The 26,237-nt window shown below is 46.5% G+C and overlaps 1 protein-coding gene across 1 annotated transcript in view; it reads right to left on the bottom strand.

Moving 5' to 3' along the window:
- The window catches only part of FAM107A (family with sequence similarity 107 member A), a 17,325-nt gene extending 5,550 nt beyond the window's left edge, over nucleotides 1-11,775 (bottom strand). The window contains exon 1 of the mRNA XM_006917501.1: nucleotides 11,697-11,775. Within this exon, the coding sequence (XP_006917563.1) occupies nucleotides 11,697-11,775 (79 nt within the window). The remainder of the gene's footprint in view (nucleotides 1-11,696) is intronic.
- Nucleotides 11,776-26,237: the final 14,462 nt, after the last annotated feature.

Below are 26,237 nucleotides of genomic sequence, written 5' to 3'. Positions count from 1 at the left end.
TTTTTAAAAGGTCATTCTCACTGCTGTGTGGAGGAAAACTGTCAGCAGGTTTGGGAATTTTTTTATATGACTTTAGTTTCTTTCATGGCCAATGGGGCAGTTTCTGTCTCTCAAGGTTAAATTCCAGAGGAAAAAACATCTGATTGGCCAGGCTGAGAACCTTCGGGTCACCCGCTAGCCAATGGGTTTGCTGCCCCTGGGCCAGGCCCCACTGTTCGGTTGGGACTCAGTCACTCTGGGTCGCTCTGAGAAGGTCCCTGCAGTTTCATTTTGCACTGGACCTTCAAATAATGTATCCAATCTTGCACCCCAGGTCCAATCAGTGAGTAGCTCTGGCTCAAAGATCTGCTCTGGCACCCTGCACTCCTCTCTGCGCACCGCCCCTTCTTTTTAAATGAAATCAGCGGTGAGCTGCGGGGGTTGGTGTTTCCCTGAGACCAGGGATACTGGAAAGATGTGGCTGGTTCTTCAGCCCAGAGCTGCAGGCTGGGAAAAACGCTGCCTTTGCCAGTTAATGTGAACTCCAGCAAACAACATGTGTGAGATTTGTGGACGCGTGCGTGCGTGTGAGGTGGCAGGGCTTACAGAGTGGCTGAGCCAGCCTTCCTGCCTCTTAGGTTAATCAAAAGTGGCCTCTGCAAGACCTTCACATAGATGCTGGAACACAAGAGGCTGCTCAACAAAGCGCAGATGCTTGGCCAAGAAAATCTGGGCACTCCTGGGGTCAGCTGGGCCTCCTGGGCGGAGGTAGAGGCCATTCTCAGGGCTGTTCTCGCCAGGGCTCTCAGCCTGCTGGGGTGTCCTAAGAGATCCCAGACTCTGGGGGAAGTGGCTACGATGGGCAGAGTGAGGTGAAGTGAGCATTAGGTCATCTCTGAAAAGAAAAAAACATGGATGTCCAAAGGAAGAGCTGGCAAGGGAGAGGAACAGGTGGATTGAGGAGAAAGTTAAGTGGCTAGTGAATATCCTTCACTGCTTGTCAAAGAAATGCAGAATGAAGTCTAGGTGTATGGATGTTAGGAGCCATTAGGACCTGGATTGAATTTCAGCTCTGCCCCTTCTTAGCTTTGGGCAAGTTTACCTGCCCTCTGCAGCAGTAGTTTGCAAACTATAGCTTTTGAACCAAACATAACTCTTTGAAACACAGCCATGCCCACTCATTACTTATTGTCTATGGCTGTTTTCCACTAGAACAGCAGAGTTGAGTAGGTATGATAGGTGCTCAGGTGATCAGCACCCTTCTTCATGAGGGTGTTGCAAAATAAATGAGGTGATACCTGCAAGGTGTTTGGCAAGTGCCTAGCACAGAGTCAAAGTCTCTAAGTGCTGGCTACTGGGGCAGCCACATACAGCAAAAGGTAAGTTGTGCACTGCACAACCCCAAGGCTTCTCTCCTACAGATTAAACTATGAATGGGGCCCCTGGAATTTCACAGTGTGGCCCCCCGTTAGCTGTTATTAACAATTACTATTAATAAATCCCATTCCTAGTTTCGGATTGAGTCTTTCATCCTCCTTACAAACTGCACGGGTTACATCAGGGATCTCAACCCTGGCTGCACACTGGCATCACCAGAGAAAGTTTGAAAAATACCAATGCCTGAGTCCTATCCCAGGAATTCTGATTTGATTGGCCTGGGGGACAGCTTGGCCTTTGGGATTTTAAAAAGCTCCCCAGGTAATTCTACTCGTCAGCTGACTTATAAACTATGGCGTTAAAAAAAAAAAATCAAGCTTCTTTCCTTTGGCCTGAGTGATTTCAGCTGACTGGTTAGCTTGATTATCATGGGCGCCTCTTGTTAAGGTCACAGTTCTTAGCAGCTGTGTGACCTTGGATGGGTCTTTAACCTCCAGGACCCTCCTCCTCTGTAAAATCCAACAAGGTATCTTTCCATCAGCAGTTTATGCTATGAAGATTGGGAGACTAAAGTGCCTGGCATGGGGTAGAGGCAGCCAGTAGGTGACAGCTAAATTGAGTGTTTTGCATGACTATGAGATGGGCAAATCATTCTCACTTAATATGCAGGCTGTGGGACTGACCTCATTTTTCAGGGGGTGGGTGGATAATAATAGGTCAGAGGAGTGATTAGGAGCTTCTCACTTCATTCTTCCTTGGTTTTGCTGATAACCCAAGAGGTCCCACAGCTCCTCCCCAGAGGCTTCACAGGATGTCAGCCCCACTCCAGACGAGGAGGCTCGGCTGGGATCACTAACTGCTTCCAGGATGAGCTCACCAGGCTACTGCAGCGTGCGTGGCTAATGTTAGGGTGGCAGCCTTGAAACCAAACACCGGAACCCCACTGGTCACAGAAGAGCAATAAGAAGAGATGGAAGGGAAGTGGTGCTGATGGATACCCAGGTCACAGTTCATCCTGAAAATAGCTGTGGGACCCTAAGCTCAGCTCTTAAAGTCACCTTCATCTGCCCTTCCTGTGCTGGTGGTTCTGGCTCTGTCTTTGATGGCATCAATGATAACAAATGGCACATGAACCAGTAAAGCAAACTAGTTAAGGCAGATGTTTTGGAGGATACAGACTGGGTTTGAATTATGGCCACACCCTTTCCTAGCTGTGTGACTTTGGGCAAATAGCTTAAGCATTCTGAGCCCACGTACAGTGGGGATAATGGCAATACCTACTCATGGGGCTGTTTGGAGGGTGAAAGGACATAATGTGCATGATGTGGTTAGCCCAATGCCTGGCAGAGTGATGCTTGCTGAAGGCAAGCTGTGGTCTCCCTGTCCTGAGGGGGCCTGTGGTAAGCACTTTGCATTTGACAAAGGCTCACTCACCTCCATTTGGATCTTGCCATTGCCCTAGGAGGCAGCCAGTGGAGCTATATTATTATCCTCATTCTGTACATGAGAAAAATGAGGTTCCAAGAGGCCAAGCTACTTGTCCCAAGATACACAGAATGAATGACAAAGCCGGGACTTTCATTCCAAATTCGGTGCTCTATCACTCCACTGACTTCCAGGCGCGAAGTGTCTTCCAAGCAACAAGGTATCTTTCAATCAGCAGTTTGTGTCCCTTTTCTCTCTCTGGATACTCAAGAGACAGTGAGAGTCCATTTTATAGATGAGAAAATGGAGGCCTGGTAGCTAGAGGACTCCCAGCCCATATTAAGTACAAATTCTCACTGGGGAGCACCAGCCTAGCCCCAGCAGCTCTGGGCTTAAGCCAGCCCATGGCTGGTCTTTGTTTAGGAGAAGACCAGCTGGTAGCTTTCCCTCCCTGGTATTGGTCAGTCTTCATTCCTCTCCCCTCCCTCCTCCTGCCCTTGTTCCTGTTCAGTGCTGTGTTCAGAACATACCTGGACCTTCCTGTTTCGCCATTTCAGGAGGGGGAGGGGCAGCGGAGAAGAGAATAAGATAACCACCGGCAAAGGAGAAATAGGCATTCAGTAAAAGTGACAAGTGTGGCCACTGGATTTCCCAACACTTCTTGCTTTTTTCCTTCTCTGTGGGGGAAGTGCCCATTTGTATTTCACTGGCCAGTAACCAAAGAACTGTGTATCTGGGAGCCATCTCCACATCTCCCATCAGCCTGTGGCCGATGCCTCTGTCAGGGCTGCTTGTCCACTTGGATGTAACCTCCCTACCCCATGAGAAAACAAACCTCCTGAACATTTTGTTTGGGTCCACTGTGACCTCCTAGTTTGTGAAGAGAAGGTCGAGGTGGGCATTTGGGTCTTGAATCAATTCCAGGGCTGGACATGAAAGGTTCTTAACAAGGCTGGTGGAGAGTGTTGTGCAGTTGATCAAAGAACAAGTATCAGCAGACCAGATATTCCTGCTAGCCCACCAGTGGCACGACGCCAGCTGTTCTACTTGGCAGATGCCGGAGGGGAAAGATCCCAGCAGGTACTTACCGCTAACAGAACTAAGAGCCACTTCGGATACAATCAACCCGGAGACACAGGTGCTGGGGCTGCTTCACAGCTGGGAAACCACCCTGATTTAGGAAAGCGACATGCCCAATCCTATAACCCCAGATTTCTGGTCCAGTCCCAGACTTTTGGCCTCATACTAAAAAATGCAAAAGCTAATTCACCAGAAAGGCAGGCGGTTAGCATGCTAACATTGCAATGTGTCACATACTCTGCTAAACACCTCAAAGCCATTCTTAGATTGTAAGAATTTCTAGACTGTAGATATGAGTATCATTATCCCTTTTACAGATGAAGAAACTGAGGCTCTGAGGGGTCATCTAATTTCCCCAGATCACATGACCAGCAAATAAAGGCACCAGAATCTGAGCTGAACTCTGTCTGATGCCAAAACCCATGTTCTCTGAGTTGTGCCACCCTGTAGCCTGTTGTCTATCAGTTACAAAGAGAATTAAAACTGCCATATGGTGTAATAATGGACTTGGATGAGGTCATATCATGTATAAACTCAGATTCATCTGAGCATTTAGAAGACAGAGATCAACAAGAATGGAGCACTGTATCTTGGTGCTCCCTCCGCTTTGTCTCCTAGCCTTCTCTCAAGCCCGGGGTGCCAGGAGGCACCCTCCAGACATTTCACAGATAGAGGACAACAGCCCGCATACCTAAGCTCAAACAGCTCAGCTCCCCTGACAGCCCACCCCAGTGTTCCAAGGCTGCCCTCCTAACCTCGCAACTCCTTCTGGCACAGCAAGCAGCTCCACAGCAGGTGAAATAGAAGAGAAATGGCCTTACTTCTCCGCAGCGTCCTCAAGAAGGGACCTCGGGAGTGTGTTGCTGGGCTCCTCACTCCACCGGGAAGTCCCAGACTAGCAAGGAGGGCCGCCTCCAAAGGGCGGTTCTTAAAACCTTGGGGATCACAGGCGGCTGAAATGTTCCAACGAGTGAGGCGGCTTTGCATTCCTGTTTATTCTGGTATCAATAAAAAGGAACTGTTACTATAGTAACGGGTATTTCACTTGGTGCACGGCCACTTCCACGATGCAGAACACCGTGTCCAAGCCACACGTTTGAGATATACAAATAAATACTTATTTTGTCGGGTTGTTGAGGAATAAGAAGCGTGCCAAGCTTTGTTCTGAGCGAGGCGGCTCACTGGAGGCATTTCCCTTGTTTCTAATGGGAGGGTCAGCAGGAGTACATCGTGGCCCTTCCCTGATGGAAGGGGAGCCAAGCTTCCTGCTGCAGTGCTGAATTCTTCTGGAGAACGCAGCTCTGGGGTGTAAAGGGAGGGGGAAGCGACACTGGGTCAGTTCTTGGTCACCCACTGATGGGCCAAAAACTCCATACACATTACTTTCTTCATATCCCAAACTTCGGAGAGGAGCCAACAGGACATTGCACAGGAGAGAGTGGGAGTGGGGGAGTGGAAACTGACCGGCTCTGGATCAGAGCAGGGGAGCAGGCGCATGTGGCAGCCCTGATTCGGGTACCAGCCCCTTTGGAAGCCACTCAGAGCCCCTGAGGCTTGGTTTCTGTGTTTGTCAAATGTGGAGAATACTAGGGTAGTTGGGAGATGATACAGATGAGATGACAGTAGTGTAACCATGTAGTCAATGCTCAGTGAATAGACTTTTTCCTGCAGAGAGAAAGAGGCTTCATAGGATCCAAGGACAGAGCCTCAGCATGTAGCGCTGTGCCTGGCAGAACACGCATTCCATAAATCCTGGCTCAGTGAGTGAATGTGCGGGGGTAAAAATAAAGAAGTGTGTAGGTGCCAAAGGCCAACTTGGGTGCTTACAGATAATGGAGGCATTCTACTAATTTCAGAATTAGTGTTCATTTAAAAATTTGAAAGTGCTTTCTAGCTTCTATGATTATCCGTAGACCCCTGGACGGGAGCTGGCATTTACCAGTTAAAATTGTCGCTCTTCGTACCTTTACTTTCTCCTGAAGAGTCTTGTTGTCGGGAAGGGGATGAGGCCCCAGGACATACATTAACCATGAACAAGGGCATTAAAAATGCAATTTTTTTCCTCTTTGGCCTCTATTATGCATTTAACCAACATTTATTGAGTACCCACTGTTATCCTGGCACTGTTCCAAGTGCTGGAGACACAGTGCGAATGAGGCAGATGCTATCTCTGTGATCAGGTGACCTACATTCAAGGGGTCAGGGGGATTAGACAAGAAATAAGGAGACAAGAAAATGTGCTGTGATGAAAGTAAGACTGGGTGAGGTGAAAGGGAAGGACTAGGAGCTTAGGAAGGATGGACATGGAGGAGGTGATGTTTTAGGGAGGCCCGAATGGTGAGGAGTCAGCAGTGTGAACATTCAATAGGAGAGTATTCCAGGGAGTAAGATGAGCTAGTGGAAAGGCCCAGGTGGGAATGAGCTTGGTATGATGGAAAAAGGCCAGTGGGGCTGGAGTGCTGGGCGTGAGGGGAGGAGGGAGACGGGGCTGAGATGGGGGCTAGGGGCAGGTTGTGTATGTCCGGGGAGCCCTGCCCAAGCTGGCCCTCCTAGGGCCGCTTAGAAGGTCACAAGTTCTAGGGGAGGAAATAATTTTCTGGAAACAAGTGTTCCTTTTTGTTTCTTCTTCCTAAATTCTGCTTCTCTTGAGGTACTTGGAATGGTAGCCTCCCCCAGCCTTCCAACCTGCTATGGCTTAATTTTACTGAATTCTGACAGTGGAGAACAACAACTAAATTCTTGTCAAACCACTCTCTGCATCATTTAGAACGAATGTTAAAATGGAATCGCTGGGCCATGCTCTGAGATTGCTGCATTAGAACCTATGAGGGAGGGGCCTAGAAATCTGGATTTTAACATATATCCTCTTGGGGATGTGTTTATATTTGGGCGTTTGAGAATCACTATTCTATGGCATAAAATTACTGGCCCTTCTCCTTTGTCACTATATTTTTGTCATGTTTGTGGCTTAAAAAAAAAAAGCATATATTTCTTTTGCTATCACGAAAAAGCAATAAAAATTACAAATATGAAAAAGAGCAACCTTTTCGAACTAACTATAGTTATGATTTACATCTGGTGCAGTCATGTCTATTTTGAATATTGGAAAATAGAGGCTTTCTGGGAAAATGAACTTTTTAGCAGTTTACTCTGGGTAATGGCTAAATTCAACCTCAGTCGTTGCCTCCTGCCTTGGCCTGTGTGGCTTTTCCTGGAGGCCTTGATATTCTGGTAAGAGGAAGGACGCTGGAATACCAGGGGCCTGAGGGGCAGAATTCAGTCCCATGGAGGATTGAAGTGGGAATCCCAGAGACTGAGCATGTCCCTCCCACACTGCTTTCCTGTCTCTCTGAAGTTTGTTTTCTTGGAAACAAGAGGAGCCAAGAGGAAGGGGAACAATGAAGACCAGGCGAGGCAGTCATGAGTGGGAGCTGGGGAATTTTTCTGCATTTACAGTGAGCTGTGGCTGCAGCTTGCATTAAAAACTCCAAAGAACGTCTTTCCTTTCATTTGTGCCCCCTTTGCTCCAAGCCGACAGGCGTGCCTGGAGCAGCTTATCTGGGCCCACAAACATCAGACAAGAAGTTTCCATGGCAACTCAAAACTTCCTCCTGGCCCTGTATTCAGTCTAAATCACCAAGGCCACTTTTCAAGGCTTCAATGAGGTTTCTGAGAGCCAACCTTCCCCTCGCCCCCTACATGCTCTGCTGAAAGGACATGGGGGGGAGAAGCTGCATTGGTAGAAAAACTTGTCATGGATCCATGGAGGGATTGTAAAAGGAATGAGAGTCGCCTTTACAACAAGTTTGAACTAGGAAGAATTTCCTTGGTGGAGGGATTTCAAGTGTGAAAACAGGAAAGTGAGGGAGTAGGGGAAGAACTAAGAGTCTTGTTTCAGAAAGCTGGCAGTTAACCCAGCTGCAATTAGGCATGGTTAATCTGGTTTCTTAACTGCGGAAGGACCCTGGAGTGCTCCCCCCACCCCACAACCCCCTCCCCGACTTCCAGCAAATTTTAATTCACTTGTAGCCAGACAAGAGATGGACAGTGGATCTAGGGATGGGGAGAGGGGTAAGTATGAGTGTGATTGTGTGAGTGTGTGTAAGTGTATAGAGAGGAACCTGGACAGACCACAGCTTGTCAATCCAAGCAAAGTTCCATGATTCCTGGCAGTGGAGTTGCCAGACATAGCAAATAAACATGCAGCATGCCCAGTTAAATTCGAACTTTAGATAAGCAATGAATAACCTTTTAGACACTAAAATATTATTCGGTGTGTCTCTGAGATTCAAATCTAACTTGGTGCCCTATGTTTTATCTGGCCACCCTGCTTGGCAGGGAGGGATGGAGACTCTGGCTGCTCCTCTGTCTGCAGAAGGGAAGCACAGTCGCTGGCGCCCACAGGCACTTGGGGACGTGTCCCTCTGTGTTGCAGAGAGAAGCTTCCCTCCCTGCCAAGAACCTGGCCCGAGCTCCAGGTAGGATGCTGCTAATGAACCACAGGTGCACCTTTACTACAGCACTGCATAGCTTACAAGGCATGGCCAAGCATGAGTGATTCCCCAGAGGTGACCCTTCCCGCTCAGTGGTTCAGAGCCTGGGCTCTGGTGTCAACACAGATACTACTTCTGGATTCATGGCTAGACAGCTAGGTGACCTTCAGCTTCCTATTTCCTCCTCTCTAAAATGGAGCAGACATTCTCTTGAGGAATAAAGAAGATACAGCATAGGAAGCCCTTCACGCAGTGCCTGCCCCGTAGTCTGGGCTCCAAAGTGGTAGCTGTTTAATAGCATTAAAGTTTTCACCCAAGTGAAAAAAGTGGGATCAAAGATTAAAGTCAGTACAACCTCAGCAATGTAAAACAAACACATGCACCCATGCACACAAACTATGCATGGCAAAGACTAGAAGGAGACATCCCCAATGTTACCAGTGGCTGCTCTCAGTTAGGATTATGGGTAAGGCTTCCCCTCTTAATTCTCAATTTCCTGAAATATTCATGGTAAGCATGGTAAGCAATAAGAGGGGAGCTCTTGCCTCTTTACTAAATGGCCTAGTCGATTTCTTATCCCCAGTCTTACTTCTTGCCCTTCCTTATGTGAGACAGCCGGAGCATATGGCCCTGGGTTTGAATATCAGCTCCACCTGTGATTGGCGGTGTGACCTTAGACAAGTCACGTTACCTTCTGAGCCTCAGTTTCCTCATGTTTAAAATAGGGGTTAGAAACCTTTTATTTGCTCATGAATCTGTGCATCAGTAATTTAGTTTGGATTCAGTAGGCAGTTCTGCTAGTCTTGCTTGGTGTCATTTACGTGACTTTAACCATCTGGTGGCTCGCCGGGCTGGGTGGTCTAGGTTGGCCTCATTCACACATCTGATGCTGGTGGTCAGCTGGGGCTGGCTGAATCACTCTCTTCATGTGGTCTCTAATCGTTGAGGAAGTCAGCTCAGGCTCTCTCACAAGAGATCTCAGGGCAGTTAAGGAAAAAAGGGTAGCTGCATGTCCTTGGGCTAAAAATTCTTAGTGTTAAAAATAAAGTACAGAAAGTCCCCACTTACACTGTTGACAGGTTGTGACTTAAGCACTGTAAGCAAAATGACATTTAATGAAACCAATTTTATCATAGGCTAATTGATACAAACAAGAGTTAAGTTCCTACAGCATCTCACCAATGTTATAAACAAAACAGCATTAACTAAATGACGTTATCCGAGGACCTGCCCTCTCGGAGCTTTTAGTATAGGAGAAGCTGTGAATTAAATAAATAATTCCAAGTGCGATATAAAATATAAAATAAAATAAGGGGTTAATACTACTTACCTCCTGGAGAGGAGGGACATGTGTTTTATTTATCAGTATATATCTCTGTTCCTTGCATAGGGCCTAGTGCATAATAGTGGCCAATAAATATTGGTTGAATGATTAAATGAATGAAGTTGATGAGACGTACAGCATTTTGCAGAGAGACTGGCAACACCAAGTGACCAACATCATTTGCCATTGTTATTAACTATTTTCAGAAGGTGTGCAGTCTTTGGCATGAACAGACCTAAGTCTGAATGTGTTTTCCATCCTTTAGTGGGATAGAAAATGTCCCTTAGCAGGGCCATGGGCAAGCTGCTTAGGCTCTCTGAGTCTCATTCTCCTTATCCATTAATAAATGGAGATGACAATTAGCAGTGACCTTGTAGGATTGTGAAGATGTAATGAGCCAGGGGCACAGTGCCTAAAACAGAATAAGTGTTCCATCCGTGAACCCCCCAGTCACAGGCCTCTGCTCCCTTCCTGGCTTTGTCACTGTGTGTAGTACAGTTACCAAGCAAGTATGTTGCCCCTAGAGTCCAGGGACCGCCGAACGACTCTAATATGTCTGCTAGTTTGGATGGGTTGGGAGTAAAAAACGTTACCTTTGGAGTGAGGCTCATAGTTGCAACTCCCAATTAGAGGGAACACAGGGTTTTGGATTAGAGATATCCCCTTCTCCTCTTTGTGAGAAGATAGGAACTCGGTGGGGACACCTAGGAAGAGGTCTTGGTGGGGGAATTGGTGGAGCTGGAATTTGAAATCAGATTCATCTAATCAGAGATCTCCTTTCTTTCTTCCTGCCAGGGCTTAGCCAGATTTAAGACCCTCCCCCAGGAAGGCGCCGCCAGTCCTGAAGTCTTGGCCAGCTCTTGCTTTTGGACTTAAAGACCTGTTGTTCCAAAGTTCCAAGCAGCAGCTCAGCGGCAGGATCCGCCCCCCGGCTTCTTGCCCCCGGGTGGAGCCAGTCCAAATGAGAAAAGCAATCAGTCTCCGAGCAAAGGTACGCGAGGGCTGGCAAGACCGCGGCAGACGCGGTGCGAACGACTCCCCCCGCGCTTCCCGTTGCAAGAGTCTGCGAGCAGGACTACTGTGTGGCAGTGGGAGCAGAGGGTGCTGCCCAGTGAGCCCCAATCCCTTGACGGTTTCTAATCACGTATCCCTAACTGGCAGGGACCCACAGGACACCGATTTTCTCCTTCCCTAAACGTCGCTGTTGAGCACAAAGTCCGGCATTCTTTCTCTTCTTTCTACATTCCTCTGTTTGCCAAATTATTTGTACACTGACCATATATTACATTTGTTTCATTTTCCTAAATAAAAAAAAAATCTCTTATTTCCCTGAGTAGAAAAGTAATTTGTTTACTTCAAACAAAAAGACATAAGTAGGAGAAAACACATTTGTCATCCAACTCGCATCCTCAGAAACAACCACGTTGTGTTTCCATCCAAATCTTTTTCTCTTTAAATGATACATGTAGAAAAACGGTCCCTCGACTTCCTGTAACTTGCTCTGTCCCTTTCCCCCCTCTAATGTGATACCTCACTGGACAGCAATCATTCCAGTGCTCCTTTTCGCCCACCGCGTGCGTCCTGGGTCTCGCCCATCTCCCACGCCTGCGCGCGCTTCGAGCACTCGTGCGTGCGCGTCTCTGCCTAAGAGACGGGCCAGGAGACGGAACCTCGAAGAATTTTTTGTCGTCAGGAAACTGAGTGCGCGTGTGCGTGTATGCGTGCGTGCTCACACATATGAATAAAACAGTATATCTAAGGGTAGATCCCCAAGAGGAAGAATGTAGGAAGGAAAGAAGGTATGAAAGAAATGAAAGAAGAAAGGGGGGGAAAAAAGAAAAGTAATTAAGAAGAGTGAAAGAAGGGAGTAAAGAAGGAAAGAGAAGGAGGAAAGCAGAGCAATGAAGAAGGACCGAGGCGCCTGGCGGTGGGCTGGCCAAGGCTGGACGCGGTGCAGACGTCGTGCCCTCCTCTAGCTCTCCCCAAGACGGGGGCCACGTGGTCTTGCCCCCACTTACCCGACCTGAGCAGCACGGCCCGGTAGAGCCCCGTGGCCTCGGCGGGCCCCCGTGTCCGCTCGCTCAGCCTCTGCGCCATCCGCCCGCGCGCGCGACTGCCGAGCGGTCACTGAAGGCGGGGAGCGCACGCTGGAGCGCAGTCCGGGGCCGGAGTGTCTCCGCGGCGGTGACGCGGCCCCGAGGCCCAAACCCCGCCGCAGATCAGATTACCTCCGAGGCCTGAGCGCCCGGAGCGGAGGCGCCGCGGTGGGGGAGGGCCAGGGGGCAAGGGCAGGTCACCCGGTCCAGGGAGCAGGCAGTTCGCGGGTAAACGTCCGGCGTGAGGACGGCTGGCTCCGCGGTTCCAGGGTCAAGGCGACAACCCGGCATGCTGATTTCCAGCCTCCACCTCCCACCCACTCTTCTCCATTTCCCTGGCCACTGGCCTCCTTAAATGCTACAAGCAGGTGTGGAAGTCTGAAGTGTTATCCCTGGGATCGGATCCCAGCGCCACCAGTTAATAGTTGTTTGACCCCATGATTTAATTACCTAACCTCGCAGAGCTTGTTTTCTCATCTGCAAAATGGGGATATCTATAGTACTTATCTCACAGTTGTGAGGGTAACTGATATATCTTATAACAGTAGCTAGCACAGAACAAAAGCTATATACTAACATTTTTTAAAAAGTGTTTTAAGGCATCCTGGAATTGGTGGCACTGAGAAGCAGGGGACTTAAATGGGGGAAGAAGGTTGTGGCAGGAAGCCTGTGGGACACTACAAGATTGATTTCTCTGGCTTTGAGGAATCTCTTTAACAGTCAGAGGACCAACCAAAAGAGTCTAAAGGTGGAGGAGCAAAGTCAACCGGGAGGATTTGGAAGATATAAGAAGCTGACAATTTTGATTATCTACTCTGTTTGGTGCTGTGCTAAGTCTCTTCTAAAACAAAAACTAATGTGTACAGTGTGCTTTATGTCCTATTTTGTTTCATCTTCACGACCCTTTAAATTAGAGTCTATTGGCCTTCCAACTTTACAGATGAGCAAATTGAGGCTCAGAATGGTGAAGCGATTTCTCTGAGAAGTGATTTCTCTCATGTGGTCTGACTTCAGACATGGGCCACTCTGCTCTATGCCTCTCTATTATCTTATGGGCTCTACAAAAACGCTTAAGAGTAGATATTATCTTCAGTTTGGAGAGACATAGTCGAGACTCAGGGAGGTGAGGTGGCTTGCTCATGCTCACACGGCTAGCTGGAGGAGCAGAGTCCGTCCCAATCCAGTTCTCCACGCACAAAATTTATGCCCTTGAAATCTAGACCCCCGGAGCTGTCCAGGGTCCTGGATGGCATCTGTTTAAGGCTGTACCTGTGTGGACTAGGGAATCTTGAGGTGGCTGTTGGGGCCTCGGCCACACAGTACCACCTCTCTGTGCCTCTGTGTCCTTTCCAGCCTTGGTGCCTCCCAGGCCAACTGCCAACCAAATCTTCTCTGGCTGGCCCTTGGCCACTGACCAGTCCTAGCTTCTGCTCTGATTCAGAGGTCCCTGTACTTCTCTGCTCCTCAGTCACCACCTAAGAACCCCATGTGACCCCACTTTGAGCTTCAGGGACCTCCCTTATTGGCCAGACTGATAATGTCTCTCATCAACAACCAGTCACCACGAATGCTAGACATTTGGCCTTCACTCTCTCATATGCATTCTTCAGAGGATGAAGTTATATCCTATTTACCATTTTTTCATTTAATCCACTATTTGATCAAGTATGGTTGTGCCTCTTTTAGAAATGAGAAAAATAAAGCTCGAGTGACTTGCCCGAGATCACATAACTAGTTAGGAATGGAGCTGGAATTTGAACCCAGATGGTGCCAAAGTTTTTGCTGCAGGGGGTGGGAGAAGGTGGGGGAGTGGGGGAGTGGGGAAGTGGGGAATCAAGCCAGTTGTTAAAAAAGGAGGAAATTCAGGAAAATTGTGACTAAAGAATATGCATTTACAGAGCATTCCAAAAGGATTAACTCAGGTCGCACCCCCCAAGGAATTCTAGGCGTGTCTGACTTACCTGAGCCATTTAGTCTCTGCTTCTCATTTTCATTATGAAATATGGCCCGAGGAGAGTATTCTTTCTGTGAACAGAAAGAAAGGAGGTGGAAGTGAGGCCCCTCTGTTCCTTGGCAGGGGAGGAGTGATGAGATGTTCACAGTGTCCCTGAGTCTTTTGACCACAGAAGGAATTGGTCACAGAAGGGACTGGTACCTTTCAGAGAAACAAATTCCTATGTCTTTGGAGTGCGTGTGTGTTTGTGTGTGCATTGGGAGACATTTAAAAGACTCATGGTCTTTTAAAAAAAATAGATTGTTTTTTAGAGCAGTTTTAGATTTAGAGAAAAAATTGAGAAGATAATACAGAGAGTTACTTACACCTCGCACTCAGTTTCTCTGTTGTTAACATCTTACACGTATGTAGAGGTACATAGATACAGTATGGTGCATTTGTCACAGTTAATGAACTAATTTTGATACATTATTATTAACTAAAGTTCATACCTTAGTCAGATTTCATTAGTTACCTAATGTCTTTTTTTTGTTCTAGGATCCTATCCAAGATACTACATTGCATTTAGTTGTCATGGCTCCTTAGGCTCCTCTTGGTTCTGACAGTTTCTCAGATTATTTGTTTTTGATGACCTTGACAATTTTGAAGAGTACTGAGATCCATGTGTTTTTTCTTTTTAAGTTGGAGTCTTATCCATACTGTTCTTTCTTTCTGGGCTTCCTTTTCTCTACCTTCCTGGCAAACTCCTCATCCTTCAAGGGCCAGTTCAGAAGGATTTAGAGTTTGGTTCTCCAGGTCATTTCTTAGATATCTTCTCTTCTTCCTCTACACTCATGACTTTAAAAAAAACTCTGAGCCAATGATCCCCTAATGTATATTTCCAATCTAGATTTTCACTCTGAGCTTAAACTTTGATCAACAGGCTACTTGACATCAACACTTGAAAGTCTTAATAGGCCCAACTCATAGTGGCCCAAACAGAACTCTTGGCCACTCCAGCCCCCAACCTGTTCCTCCCCTATCCCCCCATCTTGGTAAGTAACTCCACTCTGGCCCTTTCCCTCAGACGGGGGACCTCTTTGCCCTGTCTTCCTGAAACCACAGTCCTCAGATCACTGAGGCATGGTAAGTTCACCTCCTGAGCTCACTTCAATCCATCCACTTCTCCAAATGCCCCCACCCTAGCCCAGCCACCACTGCAACATGCCTGGATGCCTGCAGTAGCTTCTCTTCCTCAAGCCATTTTTCACACAGATTTCAGAGCAAGCTTTTAAAAAGTAACTCAGACTCTGATCCTGCCCTACTAAAAACCCTTTGGTACCTTGCATTTGTACTTGGAATCAAACTCACGCACTTTGTCCCGGCCTTCAAGGCCTCTGCTACCTGGCCCCTCCTTGCCAGCCTCTCAAATCCCATCTATTTTTTTTCTTCTAATGTTCAAGGGCTTGGAATGCCTCAGTGAATCAAATAAAGGTCCTTGACCTGTGGAGCTGGCATTTTAGTGGGAGAGATAGAGAAAAATACGTAAGTGAAGTGGATGGTAGGTTAGAAGGTGATAGATACCATGGAAAAAAGGAACATCAGAGGAGAATGTGGCTAGTGGTAAGTGCTAATAAATGTCTGCTCAAAGGGTTCTTATTGAGAAGGTGAAATGTGAGCACAAACTTGAAGGAAGCAGGAGAGTCAGCCAAACAGATATCTTGGGGAAAGGTGTCATAGACAGAGGGAACAGCTAGAGCAAGGGTCTTGAGGCTGGAACATGTGGGAATATTCAGGGAAAAGCAAGATGGCCCGAGGGGCTGGAGTGGAGTGGACTCAGGGGCAGTCATATGAGGGAAGGTCAGCGAAGAAACAGAAGCCGCTTTCCCTCACACCCCACACCCAGCCACTAAGAACTACTTGGGTTCCTGGAAAGCCATGCTGTCTCTTATCTGCCTACATTCGTACAAGCTGTTCTCTCTACTCAGGATGCCCTCCCCAGCTCTTCCTGGCTACTCCTTCTTATCTTTTAGTCTCGGCTAAAATGCCACTTCCTGAAGGAGGTCCTCCTCCATCACGTACTCCTGCAGCACTGCAGACTTCTTTTATATTAATATTCACCACCGAACTCTGATTGTTTCAGCCCTATATTCTCCACCGGACAGTACTTGCCTGTTCGCAGCGGTCTCCCCAGGGCCTAGTCCAGAGCTGGGGTAGGATTGGATGCCCAAAAATGATTTACTGAAAGAATGAAGTGAATGAGTGAATGAATGAATGTACCCACATAGGGAGCTCTGGGCTCTATGAGGAAAGTGGTAATTCCACAGAGAGTAAGCCAAGGCCAGAACCAAGGGAGGCCACCTGCTACCTGCACAGGGATTATTCAGGGTGGACGGAAGGGCCTGGATTCTGACGTTTCCCCGAGGTGCTTCCATTTTGAGCCCTGCCACCAAGGAGGGCATAGAAGAGGGATGGTGTTTGGGATTTGGCCAAACCTCTTTTGTGTTTTTTAACAAAGAGATTAAGAGGACCAGTAACCTCACCTGTGAAAGAAAATTCCAGGACATAGAAAAAGGACCCACTCCTGAGGGCTCGAAGGGGCTCTAAGTTTCTTCTCACATCTCCCCAGACAGACGTGGGCAGTGGGGCCGGGTCCCTAGGGCCATGCTAACATTACAAAGCCAGAATTTCATAAGGAGCAGCTCCCAGAACTGGAGTTCAAAGAATTGTCCTGTGCATGGCTGCCAACTCCTCTTGCAAGAAGAACTTGGAAAATCAGGCCAATCTGTGTCCATTAAAACCTCAGTGACCAAGGGAGAGGCCTCTCTCCTTTCAGTGACTGGTGTTTGGTGATTGAGAAAATGTTCACTTGCGTGCAACCACTTGTGAAGGCAAAGCTAATCTGAAAAGCCACCTAGATCTTTTCTGATGTATTATAGATAATTGTTAGTCTTTTTCAAGGATGGTGCTGATAAATACAGCCAATCTTCATTTGTTCATACCATTTAGGGACTGGAAGATTCTAGCTTAGATATAATTTTGCTTAGCGAGAGTTAGCACACATGATACATTACCAGAAGAGATACTATTGTATATTGTATAATATACCCAACTATAGCTGAACACAACTCAATATTGGCTGAAGCCAAAGACATTTGCTTTTCTACTGTCCTTCCTGTTGCCACCACCTGCTTCCTTTATATGCCCTGATGTTTGAGAAAATTTTCTTGGGACTGGTCCTTGGTGAATTTTCATGAATCTGTCTCTAAAGTCTCCTCTTCTTCATTTTGCTGCTGCTCTTGGAGGCTGATGCCTCTGTTTGAGAAGTGTCAAGGAGACCGTGGACCTATAACACATCTACCTTAGTCTTCACCACAGGATGCATGAACCAAATAACACTTATAGGACCTTGCTTTGTTTGTAAACATTTTAATAATTGAGGTATAGCACATGTCCATAAAGCGCACTGATCCTAAGTGTGCAGCTCGATGAAGTTTTACATATGTGTTCACCCACACAACCACCTCCAACATAAATATACAAAACATTCGCTGCACCCCAGGAGGCTCCTTCATGCCTCTTCTTAGTCAATGCCCACCTTCTCCCAGAGTAAGCAATATTCTGACCCCTATCACCAGAGATTTGTCTGTTGTTCTAGAACTTCACATAATTGGAATCATAAAATTTACTCTTTGATGTCGGCTTTTTTCACTCAACAGTATGTTTGAGATTCGTCAATGTCATTGCCTGTCTGAGCAGTTCATTCTCTATTGCTGAGCAGTATTGCATCGTATGCTATATCACAGTGTGGTTGTTGTTCTCCTATGCATGGATAGTTGGGTGGTTTCCTGTTTAGGCTGTGACTAACGAAGTTGCTATGAACACCTTTCTATGAATTTTTGGGTAAATACATTGCTGGTTTCTGATGGGCAAATATCCAGCTGTGGGATTGCTGGGTCATAAGGTAGGCGAATTTTAGCTCTAGTAGATACTGTCAACAATGATTGTATCAATTTATGTGTTGTGCTTTTGTATTTTCAAAACATAGATTTTTTTTTTTTGACACATTGAGGTCACTCTTATGAATAGCTCTTTTGATTGGGAGAGAGGCAGGAGATATTAGCAAAGTTGCATCTTAGATAAACATAGATGGGCCTGAATTCTGACCTTAGGGTCAATGAGGGTAGGATCTTAAAGTATTTGTCCTTGTAACCTAGAGTGAATCAGAGGGAAGTGTGTCTCTGGGTGTCTTTATGTACCTCTTCCCATTAAACTGTAAACATCATGAGAACAGGGACTGTAAGAGCAGGGCTTATTCAGGGATGTTTCTTCAATGTCTAGCATAGTTCCTGGCACACAGGTGCTTAGCAAAGAAAAACCAAGCTTAATTGTTAGCAAGCATTTATTGAGCATTTCCTAGAGCCGGGCACTGTGATAATACTTTATTAATATGGTCTCACTGAAGCCTCATTATAGTGCTTTGAGATTAGGGAAGAATGGAGTTCCTGGTTCACAGATGAGAAAGGAAGCAGAGACCTTGGACAGGTTAAGATACACAACTGGCAAGTGGTGGCATTGCATTTAGACCAGAGGCAGCCTGACTCAGGAGTCTATGGTCTTAGCCACATTCACGTGCATGCATGTGGTGGCAAGAGCTTCTTCTCCCCCCACCCCTACTCCATTTTAGACAAAAGAAAACAGGCTCAGAGAGGTTAAGGAACCTTTTTCATAGAGTCAGCTGGGCTAGCCTTCCCACCAAGCTAATTATTGAAAGTGAAATATTTTTAACGTGGACCCTTGGCTGTTGTCACCTTCTCCCATTCCTCATTTCCAAATCCATGGCCACTGGGCATCACAGGGCCCTCTGTGAGCCTCCGCCTCAGAGCCTCATTCTCACAAAGCCACTTGTGTTGTGTGAGGAAACACCTGCTGCTTCTCTCTCTTTCATCCGAGGGATGGAAAGAATCAAACCCAGCAATCCTTCCTTTAAAGCTCCAGGCACTGTTTGGATAGGGCGCCAAACTCTGGGACTTGTTCCTCTCCAGGGATCCACTTACATTTCACTGGTGTTGGGTTCTGAGCTGAAATGTCTTAATGGGGGCACTGTCTTCCATCAGAGGAAGTCTCTGTGATTCCAGTCCCCAGGGTCCTCTCACCACTCCATTCATTTCAGCCCCTCAGGCCTCAGAGGCCCAGGACACTGCCCTTCTGGAACCCAAGCTGAGGCATTGGATGAGGAGCCACACCCCCGCCCAAGGGACAGAGGGGCAGCCTTCCTCTCCTCGCTTGGACTGGGTGGGTGGGCTGTTTAATTCTCCTTAAAAGCTTGTAAAATAGTTTACACAAGCAACATGTAAATCCATTGCTGCTTTAAACATTGGAAACAAACCAACTGCAGATACATTTAAAAGTAGCATTTCCCCTTACTGTACCCTCTCAACCCCAATCTCATCCGTTCCTCAGTTATCACTGTTTTTGATGCCGTATGTGTGTGTTTCGGTCACTTTTTTTTTTTGCAGCTTGCTTTTTAAACTCTACAGCATGTCTTGTGGATATTTCTATGTCAATACATGTAGGTCTACTTCACTCTTTTAATCTACTGCAGCAAACTGCCCATAGTTTTTTGTTTGTTTGTTTGTTTATTTGTTTTTTTAAACCAACCCCTTTTAGTTGCACATTTAGGTTATTTCCAATTTGTCATTATTACAAGTAATTCCGCTCCAAATATCCTTGTGCTTGCCTCTCTGTGCATGGATATGAGCATTTCTTTAGGGCAGGTACTGTTTAGTAGAAATGCTGGGCCAAAGGTACATATATTTTAAATTTTAGCAAATGCAATTGAACCGCCATCCAGAATGGCTGTACCACTTCACACACCCACCATCACTGTATGAGATTGCTAGATAGTCTACACCCTCATTAATTCTGGCTGTTATAAAACTTTAAGTTTGTTTACTAAAAACTAATCCGTGGTATTAGAAGTCAGGATAGTGGTTACTTGTGGGGACATGGGGGATGGGAAGGAGCATGAGGGGGCTTTTGGGTTGCTGTTGATATTTTATTTCTTATTCTGAATAGTAGTTATGCAGATAATTTTCAGTTTCTCCAAATTCATTGAGTGGTATACTTATGACAGGTGCACCTTTCTAGGCTCAGAAGAGTGAGGTGACCTTCCCAAGATCACTAAATAGTCTGACTGCAATGTCCTACCCTCTTTACCACCCTTTAAGCAGCTTGTGTGACAGGAATTGAGCAAACCATGCAACCCAATTGAGCAAACCAGGCATGATCTCAATTCCTGCAACATCCCACTGAGGTAGCTATACTGTCATCCCATTTTACAGATAAAGGATTGCAAAGGTTAAATAACTTGCTCAGCTTACCCCATTAGTAAGTGGAGAAGTAGGGTTGAGCTCATGTCTGCCTGACTCTAAAGCTGGAATAAGGCATACATTCCAATAGGATGTCCTGCAATGATGGAAATGTCTGATATTTGTGCTGACAATAGAGTAGCCTCTAGCCACATGGGGCTATTTAGCACTGAAATGTGGCTAGTGCTACTGTGGAACCAAAATTTTAGTTTTAGTTAATTTTAATAATTTAAGTAGTCTGTATTGGACAGCGCAACTCTAAGGAGTCAGGTCGGGAGGAGAATAGCTGTAGAGCACAGGCACAGATGACAGAGCCGCTGTCCCAATGGGAAACCATCCAGCCCACAGGAGGGTCCCATTTGTAGACAAAGCCCACACACTGCTAGGTCTCATTTTGGGCACCAGACCCTCTGCTTGTAGAAAGAGGCAGGGCTTTGTAATCACATGTGGCCTAAACAAGCCTCTTCACCTAAGACTCAGTTTTCCTCATGTATAAAATGGATATCAAAATAAGGCTGGTGTTAGGATTAAAGGAGAGAATATACAGTGCCTGGCACATAACTGGCATTTAATAAGCTATTTAACAGCTGTACTGTTATCACAATTATTATTATAGATCTGAGGCTCACTTGTAAACTTTTAAGTTTTTTCATTATATAATCATATTTATGGTAATAATTTGAACAATGCAGATAGGTATAAAGCGTGACCTAAAAAATCTCCAAATACTTTCCCCCCAAATCCCCTTCCCAAATAAAACCACTATAAATAGTTTCTTATGCCCAGGATATATCTCCACTTCCATAAACACCTAAAAACAATTCCAATCTATCCTTTTGAAAAGTGCAAAAGGAATCCCACTAAATGCATTATTCTGTAACTTGCTTCTGTCACTTTCTGATATCTCAAGGACACCTTTCCACATGTGCACATTCAGATCCACCTCATAATTTTCCTGTTCTTACAATGTTTTCTGGTAAAGGTCATTCATGACTTATCTTGCAGGTCCTTACTGATGGACATGTAGTTGTTACCATTTATTTTGCTGGTGTGAATGATGTTTCAATGAGCACTTTGCACATGTCTTTCTGCACCTGGGCAAGAGCACCCAAGTGGAGGGGAAATTCTTTCCAGTAGGATCCCCAAGTCAGTGACTGAGGTATTTTCAGCTATGATAGATCTTTGCATAAATAATCTCATTTTAAAACTCTCAGCAGCACTGGACTTTAAAGGAATGCTCTAGCATGTTCTTCTGAAAAGACTCCTTAAGTCATGCTGATGATTACCCCTGGAATGTATTTGCTGGGTGTGTTAGGAATTTTGGAGAAAACAGATTTTTTCCTTTAAGCAGATCTGGTTTCTAAAGGTTCTGTGGCATAGGGATGTGGACAGGGCCAGGGAGGGGTCTTGGCCAGGGGGCACCTGGAGGTCAGGGAACTGGATCCTTACTAATCCCAGCTTTGGCTGGCTACAGGGGTCGAGGGCCAAAACTCTGCCTTCCTGGGAGGCCAATCCTGTCGGAAGCAGGGCTTTATTGCTTGTGAAATAATGTAGCCAGGGAAGCCGCTGAGCCTGCTGCTGAAGAGGAAAGGGAGCAGACACCCAGAAGAGCCTTGCCAAGGACTGGACAATGGCAGTTCCCAGCAGGCGTAATCCAAACGGCCCACAAACGTAAGAAAAGATGCTTGGCCTCTCCAGAAACCAAAGAAATACACACTCAAGCAACAATGGAGTATTGTTTTTCACCGATCGGATTGGCAAAATTAAAACAAAATGATACCTTGTGTGGGAGAGTGTTGGATACCCAGTGTGGGGAAAGGGATACTCCGGTACACTCCTGGAGGGAGTGTTGATAGTTTTTATAATAGAAAAAATAATTTGTTAATATTAGTTTAGGGAAAAAAAAGAAAGCTGATAACTGTCTCAACTGTATTTGCCAGTCTAAATGCAATTATCCAGCCCTTGCTCTGAGCCCTGAAACTAGACTGCTGGTAATTTCACAGAGAAGGAGATTGAGGCTATGGATGGACACCCTCCCAAGATCTCCTGCTCCACCAGGTGTCCCTCCATCCACTCTCTGGTCTTCGCATTAGCTTCTAGGCTGATCAGAACTTCCAGCCCGCGCTTTTGAAGAAGGGAGACACAAAAAGCCTTTGTGTTTCTGCCGAGGTCCCTGAAGGTTGTCCGTTGATGGAGCTGGTTGCTAGGAGATATTTCTCAAGAAAGTTTCCTTTGGAAAATGAGCTCAGGCTCTGCCCACAGCCCTATGTTATTTTACCTGGGAGAGAGGCATCCAAGCATGTGTTTCCTCCAAGGTATTAGAAGTAGATCCAATTCCTTCTCTCACTGGTTTCTCCAGGCCCCAGTTCAGAGCGTATCCTGGCTGAAAATAGTTCCTGTGCCAGACAAACCCGAATCCTGGGGACAAAGGGCCATTTGAGATGACCTGCCTTCTCTCTCTATTATATAAATGGGAAAACTGAGGCACAAGTTGCTGAGGGACTCACAGAATGAGTTAGTGGCAGGGTCATGATTCACCTTTCTCATTACTGCACAAGGCAGCACTCCACCCCAACCTCCAGCTTTGTATGGTGAGACGGCAGGAACTCAGTGTATGACAACTGAGTACATTTCTCTTTATTAATCTTTGGGTTTCAAAGCATTTGAGGAAGCAAATGATTACTTTGCTCAAAAGGAGATGAGCACTGGGAATTTACTGGGCATCTACTATGTTCCAAACCATAGAGTAGGTGTTTTAGTGTCTTCACCTGTTCAGTCTGACTTCTGGGTTATCTTGGGGTCAATTTCTACTGGCTGTTTCGTTTTTGACTAAGGATCACATTTTCCTGTTTGTAGGTCTAGAAAATTTTGATTGTATACTGGATGTTGTGTGTGATGTGTTGTAGAGACTCTGGATTCTGTTTTCTTCTTCTGAAGAGTGTTAAATTTTGTTTTAGCAGGTGGTACAATTACTGGCCAATCCCTTTGAAATCCTGTGGGATTTGTTTATACTTTGTTAGAGAGGATTCATGCAAAGCTCAGTCTATTTCCCAAAGCCCTAATTTGGCAGGACTCGCCGCTCTGAACTCTCTGTGCCGAGGATCTTGAAGGATTTGGCTTTAGGCTATGTTAGGGCAGGTCTAGAACAGCCCTTACACTAGAGCATAATTCTCACTTTTAAGGCATGGCTTTTTTGGCATTTCAGCACAACACCTAGATGGAAGGTCTCTCTAATGACTGAGCCATTTACCAGCAGTGTTACCTTACGTGAGTCACATCACCTCTCTGAGCCCCAGTTTTCTCATCTATAAGCAGGTGCAGACTTGGAAGAATTAGAGCTAGTGAATGGAAAGCGCCTAGCGTGGGGCCTGGAATAGAGTAGGTGCTCAATAAATAATAGCCGTTAAGAGTTATCATGATTTTTAATTTTCTTCATTCATTTTTCTAAATTTTCAATACCAATCATGGATTACTTTGGTTAATAGAAAAAATAATTTTGCTTAAGATAATTATGGGGAGAATTGATTTGTCTAAGAGCTCAGAGCTAGTCAGCGGTAGAAACAGATGAGAGCCTGAGAATCTTATGGAGGGTCTTTCCAGAACAGCCCCTTTCTCATACCTGAAACAACAGTAGCAGCAGCAATAACTACCTTAAGAGCCATGCCCCTTGCCTGTGCCAAACCTGCAAGGTTGTGTAATTAGCCCCATTCTATAGATGAAGAAACTGGGGTTCAGAGAGGTTGAGTCATTTGCCCAAAGTCCCATAGCTGACAAGTAGCAGAACTGGGATTTGCCTCCTGCACCTGGAAGAAACCACCTAGTCCACAGCACCCAAACCTGGCCTGGATTCTCCCTCCCCAGACCCTCATGGAGGACATAGGGGACACCTGGGTTTTCTGGAATGGGGCAAAGGCAAGGAAATCAGCAGTGAGGCCTGGCCCCAGATCCCATTACGCCAGGGGAGATCGTGTTTCCCCCGTTCTGGCACTGTGAGCCGGGCAGAGAAGCGGGCAGGCAGCCACTTCCCTGGTTCTTCAAGTAGAAAATTACAGGTGCCCGAAATAGCCTGGGCATTCTTTTATTTATGAATAAGCAGCGAGTCTGTGGCGCTGGAGTGGTGTGTGTGTGGGGGTGGGATTATAGATATTTCTTTCCATTGGCCACTATCCTGGGGTCTGTAGGGATTCCTCTCTAAGGGGACTCTCAGAAGGTGGGGGAGCTGGCAAGAATGGGGTGGGGGCGTTTTCAGGGTATAGTCATGGAAAAGGAGACCTGATGGCCCCAGGAGCTGGCAATGGCCCAATCCCGAGGGCCTGAACTCCCAGGGGATGAAAGGATGAGATGGCAGACATGGGTCTGTCCCAGCTACCACATCCTTGCCATGTGATCTTGGGCAAATGGTTTAACTCCTCTGGGCCTTCATTTCTTCTGTAAAATGGGATGAGTCCTAAACTCACAGGAAAGTTAATTTTCTTCTGAGCACAAACTTAATACTTGCTCATTATTGACAATATAGAAAATACAAAAGAAAAGAAAACCCACAAAATGACCACTTTATCCCTCCATTGTCCCTCCCCAATTAAGACAGGATAAACATTTGAGATATGTCCTTCCAGTCTTTCTTTCTATGAATGTATAAAAAAATGGCTGGTAGAGCCCAATACCTGAGCCACAGTGTTCTAAAAATGGAACCCTCACTTGGAGTCAGTCAACAAACCTTTACTGAGCACTGCCCTAGGCCCTGGGGTAGCTTAGAGGCAGGTTTTCCCAACATGCCCCACATCCTCCTTCCATTTCTCCAATCCTTTGGCAATAATCCCCAACCCCGAGTCCCCACTCAGAGCCACCTGAGGGGTTGTGAGGAGGGAAAGCCATTTTGCAGGTCCCAGACGTGGATGTAGGGCCAGAGTTGGGGCCTGGAGTCTCCTTGTGGAAACATCTGTGACTTTCCCTCCAGCAGGCCTTGTGCACAGAAAGGCTGGCATGGGCATGGCTTGCTGACTCTCCCTCCTGGAGGGTCGATGTGGGAAGCTGTTGTCCTCTCCCAGGGCTACGTCTTGACCAATTAATACGTAAAATGCTTAGAATTGGTGCCTGGTACACAATGTGCAGCCAATACATCTTAGCTCCAGATATGATTATTACATCATTATTATTCTGAGCTGGGAGTGAGACCGCCTGAGGCCATTCCCTTTTGGAAAGTGATTTGTAATGAACCCAAGGAAACAGCAGCAGAATCACTTGCGGTCTGGAAACGATAAGATAACACTTCTGTTTGTTAGGTACAGCACTGTGGGCCAGACACTGTGCTGAATCACCTCACTTGCTGCCTACAGCCCCCAGACTAAATGGGCATCTTTCGTCCCTGAGACTCAGAGTTGTGAAGTCACTCTAGCAAGGCCACACAGCTGGCAGGTGGCAAACAGGTTTGTCTGATGCAGGATCCCTCATTCATGAGGCTCGGCCTGTTGGGATGAGGAAGCCTGTTCCTGGCCCCTGGGAAGCTCGCTGTCTAGTGCAGAAGCCCCAATTTGGAACTTTCCCCCAAGTTCTCTGGGTTTGCTGAATGGTAGAGGCAGAAAGCTGTGGGCTCTGCGGTCAGACTGTCTTGATCTCTACTCTGACTCCTCCTGGCTTAACTTCTCCGAGCCTCAGTTTCCCATCCAGAAAATGGGGATAATAAAAGTGTTGCTGAGAGGATGATGTTAGATAACATACAGCTCTTAGAATAGGTATGAGCCATAGTAAGTGCTCAATGAACCCAGCAGTTAATAACTTTATCACTGATGTTATTCCCAGGGGGCACACTGAATTTTTCAAGAACAACCTTCCTTTCCACCCTGATACCCCCTCCTTAGGGTTGGATACCTTAGGGACATTACCTTCCTATGAGAGATGAGCTTGGAAGAGGCTCTCTGTCCCTACCCAGCCCTTCCAAGATGCTCAGCCTCCCATGGCTGCCAAGCCCTTGCCTTGGGATGGTGGAGCCTTTGCCAGGCAGCAGTCAGAATGTAGGTAACTTCAGCCTTTATGCCAATCTGAGGTCTACATGTCACATCTGCCAGACAGCCTTCTGGCTCAGCTCTTGCAGGCACCATGACTCTTTGTAGCCTGTGGCACTCAGGGAGGCAGGCCAGGGCTCTGCGCCAGGAGGCTCCT

The sequence above is a fragment of the Pteropus alecto genome, unplaced genomic scaffold (genome assembly GCF_000325575.1).
Source record: "Pteropus alecto unplaced genomic scaffold, ASM32557v1 scaffold75, whole genome shotgun sequence".
NCBI lineage: Eukaryota > Metazoa > Chordata > Mammalia > Chiroptera > Pteropodidae > Pteropus > Pteropus alecto.
The sequence above is the reverse complement of the archived record's forward strand: the minus strand, read 5'-3'. Positions and strand labels throughout refer to the sequence as shown.